Source organism: Corapipo altera, unplaced genomic scaffold (assembly GCF_003945725.1).
Source record: "Corapipo altera isolate COAL_440 unplaced genomic scaffold, ASM394572v1 59690, whole genome shotgun sequence".
NCBI lineage: Eukaryota > Metazoa > Chordata > Aves > Passeriformes > Pipridae > Corapipo > Corapipo altera.
This window is the reverse complement of record NW_020885499.1, coordinates 6069-11122: the sequence shown is the minus strand read 5'-3', so window position 1 is coordinate 11122 and position 5054 is coordinate 6069. Positions and strand designations below refer to the sequence as shown.

Below are 5054 nucleotides of genomic sequence, written 5' to 3'. Positions count from 1 at the left end.
CAAGAAACTTCAGTGTTTCAATCTCACTTTGACTTCTTGAGAAGTTGTTTGAACTTACTCTCAGGGACTGAGTCTCATGTAAACAACATCAAGCCCCTGAGGGTCAGGAAATGCCTGGGGCTGTTGCTGTGCTGCTGAGCTGGGCCAGGCTCCTGGCACACAGGGAGCTCCTGGCAAGTAAGAAGAGCTTCAAAGAGACAGCTCTGCTGGTGAACAGCTTTTTTGCACAGCCCAGCAGGGCTGAGGGCACTGCCAGGGCCGCTCAGGGACACCAGCAGGGCACACACAGAGCTTCAAGGGGCTCAGCACTGGCAGGAGGGCTGAGAGCTCCCTGCAGGAAGAATCCTTGCAGGGCTGCACACGGTGAGTCTGTGGCTGCAGGGCAGTGCAGGGGCAGCTCCTGGAGGCATCTCCTAAAGCTGGCCCAGCCCCAGCTGATGGGATGGATGAGTAGGGGCTTTTTTGGGTCAGTTTGGCAGAGCTGTGAAGCTGGGGGTGCAGGCAGGGGTGCCCAGGGCTGTGGGGCAGAGCAGGGTCCTGCAGCCCAGGGTGCTGTGCTGGGCAGGGACTTTGCTGCCTGCCAGGGGCAGCTCTCAGCCATCCCGGGGAGCTGCTCCCAGGGCTGGGGCAGAAGGGCTGTGGACAAGGAGCAAACCTGGCAGCTGAGGGAGGATCTTTTCTATGTCTCGCTGCTGCAGGGTCACACCTGCTCACAGACCACTACATGATATTGAATGGAGAATTTTCTGCAAAGCTCAGAAAAGACAGGGGCTACAGGAAAGGAATTAGTCCTGAGGTGTGTTTCCTGCTTAGGCATTGTAGCATAGACATTGTTACCTCAGTTCAACAGGCTGCAATGAAATTCAAACTCTTTTACTCTCACAGATGAATATTTCAGGCAATCTCAGAAATGAGCACAGGATCCTGGGCAGTGTTGAGCCTTCCCTTGGGGGTGGGCACTGTAAGCTGAGTCTTTGGCAGCACATGACCAGAGCTGCTGCTCCTTACAGCACCCTCAGAAAACACAAACCAGAGAAAAGAAATGCCTTTCACTTGGAGGGGATTTACCTGAAAACGGCACCAGCTTTGCTGAGAGGGGGCTGTCTTAATTGTTCCCTGTGCTTTCCTTTTCTGAACAGACCCTGTGCTAAGGAACAGCAAATGTCCAACAGCAGCTCCATGCCCCAGTTCCTCCTCCTGGCATTCGCAGACAGGCGGGAGCTGCAGCTCCTGCACTTCTGGCTCTTCCTGGCCATCTCCCTGGCTGCCCTCCTGGCCAATGGCCTCATCCTCAGCGCTGTAGCCTGCGACCACCACCTGCACACCCCCATGGGCTTCTTCCTGCTCAACCTCTCCCTCACAGACCTGGGCTGCATCTGCACCACTGTCCCCAAAGCCATGCACAATTCCCTCCAGAACACCACAACCATCTCTTACATGGGATGTGCTGCACAGGTCTTTCTGCTTGTCTTCTTTCTTGGAACAGAGTTTTCCCTCCTCACCATCATGTGCTACAACCGCTACGTTGCCATCTGCAAACCCCTGCACTACGGGACCCTCCTGGGCAGCAGAGCTTGTGCCCACATGGCAGCAGCTGCCTGGGCCACTGGCTTTCTCAATTCCCTGCTGCACACAGCCAATACATTTTCCCTGCCCCTGTGCCAGGGCAATGCCCTGGGCCAGTTCTTCTGTGAAATCACACACATCCTCAAGCTCTCCTGCTCACACTCAGGCTACCTCAGAGAACTTGGGCTCATTGTGGTTAGTGCCTGTTTAATATTTGGGTGTTTTGTTTTCATTGTTTTCTCCTATGTGCAGATCTTCAGGGCTGTGCTGAGGATCCCCTCTCAGCAGGGAAGGCACAAAGCCTTTTCCACGTGCCTCCCTCACCTGGCCGTGGTCTCTCTGTTTAGCAGCACCTTATTCTTTGCCTACCTGAAGCCCCCCTCCATCTCCTCCCCATTCCTGGATCTTATTGTGTCAGTTCTGTACTCAGTGGTTTCTCCAACACTGAACCCCTTCATCTACAGCCTCAGGAACCAGGAGCTCAAGGATGCCATGAGGAAACTGATAACTGGGTGTTTTTCAGAAGCAATAAACTCTCCTTCTTCTGCATGCTATCTTCCTCATTAAAGGCCAATCCTGTTATGGATTTCATTAAAGGTCCACCATATCTTCTCTATTTTTTGCTCCCGGTAGGGGTGTTATTTTTGTGAGAATTTGTTCACACCAAAAAATCTTTATATATATAAAGATATATATAAAAAGTATATATATATACATATATATATAAAAACACCATTTTCAATTCAGTGTTTGCCTTTCTAGCCTGGCCCACAGGCTGTACAAATTGGCAATTGTACTCACTGTGTGCTTAAGCCAAATAAAGAACTCTGCATTGGCTTGTTTGCCTCACATCTTTCCTCTCTGACTTCTCTGCAGCTGCAGGGTCGGTGCCTCTGTGCAAAGCTGGGCCAGAAAAGAGTCCCAGCAGAGCAGCACTGCCAGGGAGCAGCAGCCCTTCTCCTGCCTGGCCTCCTCTCCCTTCCCTTCCACACTGTCCTGCAGAGCCCTGTGTTGTTGGAGGACTCAGTGCTCTGGCAGTCGGTGCCAGTCCTGCTGCAGGACTGTCCAGGGACTGCAGGCAGGGACAGCCACGGGCACTGCTGGCACAGAGCTGACCTTTGCAGCAGCACTGCCATCCTGCAGGGGCATCTCCTCAGACCAGGGCCTCAAAGCTTCCATCTGCTTTCCACTTGGCTCTCCAGGAGGTGCCCAACACAACGCCCTGCAGAGGAAAACAGCAGTGACCAGCACAAGGGCGGGAGTGCTCAGGGTGGGGGCACCCAGCAGTGCCCTGGCACAGCCAGCGCCGCTCCCAGCACTGGCCTCTCACCCCAGGCCATTGGGCTTGTTCTTCCCTCCAAGGAGGGACAGCAAATGACCAGCTCAGGAGTCCATGTTTGCACTGCATGCACAAGACATGCCCATGTGTCATGGCTTGGGGTTGGGGGGTGGAAGGCTTAGACAAAGTTGATGGCAGAAGCCGTCTCGTTGAGCTACGAGGTGCACAAAGGACCCCCTTGCTTTCCAAATTCCTTCTCAGAGAGAAGCCTGGGTGTGGCTGGATCCAGTCTCAGGCTCAGAGTTCAGTTTCGACTGAAGGAATTATAGAGGTGTGATTTAATCACTTTGTCCTGAAGGTTTTAATGATGATAAATGAGAAATATTTCTATAAAATGAATTATTTATTATGACAAATGAATAGACAATTGATCAGACAAGGAAAAGATGAAAGACTTTAAAGAGAATTATTTACTACACAGTACAAAAGCCAAAACCTCCTAGCAGTACAGTGTAAGATAGGACAGTGCAGTCTATCAAAGTCATTCTATTAAAGCAATTGGATCAAAGCCAGCAAAAAGAAACAATCCTGAAGCAGAGATTGAGGTAACTCACCCCACAAGCACAGGGGGTAGTTCTCTCTCTTTCACTTTACCCCTTGGGCAGTGACCATGAAGAGCTGTCCCTGCTTCATGGCAGAAGCTCCACACACTTCAAGGAAGGCTGGGAAAGAATCTGTCACAGGAAAGTTGGACGGGGCATTTATAGTTATAAAGAGTTTTACTGCCAGACATATTTGCAGGCCACGGGGCAGTTTATCTGTCAAAACCTGCTTCAAAACTAGGATGTATGTTTGAATTTCATGAACCATTTTGGGTTTAGAATAATTCAACATTAAAAACAGCACCTTGACACCAGCAGTAACTCATCACAGAGAGTGTTTTTTGCATTCTCTGACCAATTTCTAGGTATTATCAGAGCAGAGCATCCTGCCAGAAATGGCCCCTTGATTCCATGAGGTTGCAAAAACTCTCAGGGTTCCTTTGGTTCCATGAGAACTCTCAGCATCACAATGGACCACTGGTTCCATGAGGTTCTGGAGTGTCAAAATGGCTCCTGGATTCCACGATATTCCAGAATATCCCAAGGGTCCCTTGGCTCCAAGAGGCTCCCCCGTGTCCCACCGGCCCCTGGATTCCAGCAGGCCCTGCAGTGTCCCAATGGCCACTGGGTTCCAGGAGCTCCTGTTGTGGTTGAGCTCAATTTGCCCATCCCCTGCTGTGCTCAGCTGCCGGGAGAACTGCAGAGAAGCGAGCTGAGAACACGGCGGGCCCTGGTCCTCTTTGGTGGCCGGGGCTGCCCCGAGAGGGAGTCCCCGGCCGCTGCCCCCGGAGCCGCCGCGCCGTCCCCTGAGCGCGGCTGAGGCGGCAGCGCTGGAGCGGGGGCCGTGTCTGCCCGGAGCCGCCGCTGCCACGAGGCTGCCGCCGCTGCCGCTTTTGGCCTGCGCTGCCCCGCAGCCGCCCGGCACCGGCTTCCCAACACTGCCGGCGCCTGCAAGCGGAGCCGGCGCTCCTGCAGCGCCTCGGAGTCGCTGCTCCGCCGCCACAGCGGCTGCCGCCGGCCTCTGTGCCCGGAGCCGCCGCTCCCACGGCGCTGCCGCACTCACCGCCGGGGTTGCCGCTCGCGCAGCCGCCGCTCTGCCCCGGCTGCACCGGGACCCGGCACCGCCTCGGGCCTGCACTGCCGCCTCAGCGGCCACAGGGACACAGCCATGGGGGGACCTTTGCTCTGCCACTGCTGGGGCCTGGCTTTGTTCTGACTGGGGCTGGGCTTTAGGAAAACTGCTGTTCATTTTCATGCTCCACTGGAACAGCTCCTGAATTCCAAAGGTTTCCTAATCCAGGGGGAGGGGTTTCTATGGCATCAGAAGTGCTGCCCCTTGGGACACATTGTCAATAAACCATCCAGGTGACTGGGATGGGTGTAAGAGCTGGGGAACACAGGATAATCAGTCATCCCATGAAAGCCTTGTAACATTCCCTACCTGAATTGTAACCCAAATGGAACAGTTTGGATACAAATCCCAAATATTTGGGAAACTCCAGTCATTCCTGACACCAGGATGGAAATTCAGCAGATAACTAAAGCCAGTCCCCTTGGGAGCCCACAACCAGCAGGGCTGAGGGAGGCCCTGGCAGCTCCCCAGCACC

At 53.8% G+C, this 5054-nt stretch overlaps 1 protein-coding gene across 1 annotated transcript; it reads left to right on the top strand.

Moving 5' to 3' along the window:
- The first annotated feature begins 1161 nt into the window (after window positions 1–1161).
- On the top strand, window positions 1162–2165 carry LOC113940558 (olfactory receptor 14A16-like). Its single transcript, XM_027631714.1, has one exon. The coding sequence runs from the start codon at window positions 1162–1164 to the stop codon at window positions 2131–2133; it is 972 nt and encodes a 323-aa protein (XP_027487515.1). The 3' UTR covers window positions 2134–2165.
- The last annotated feature ends 2889 nt before the right edge of the window (window positions 2166–5054 follow it).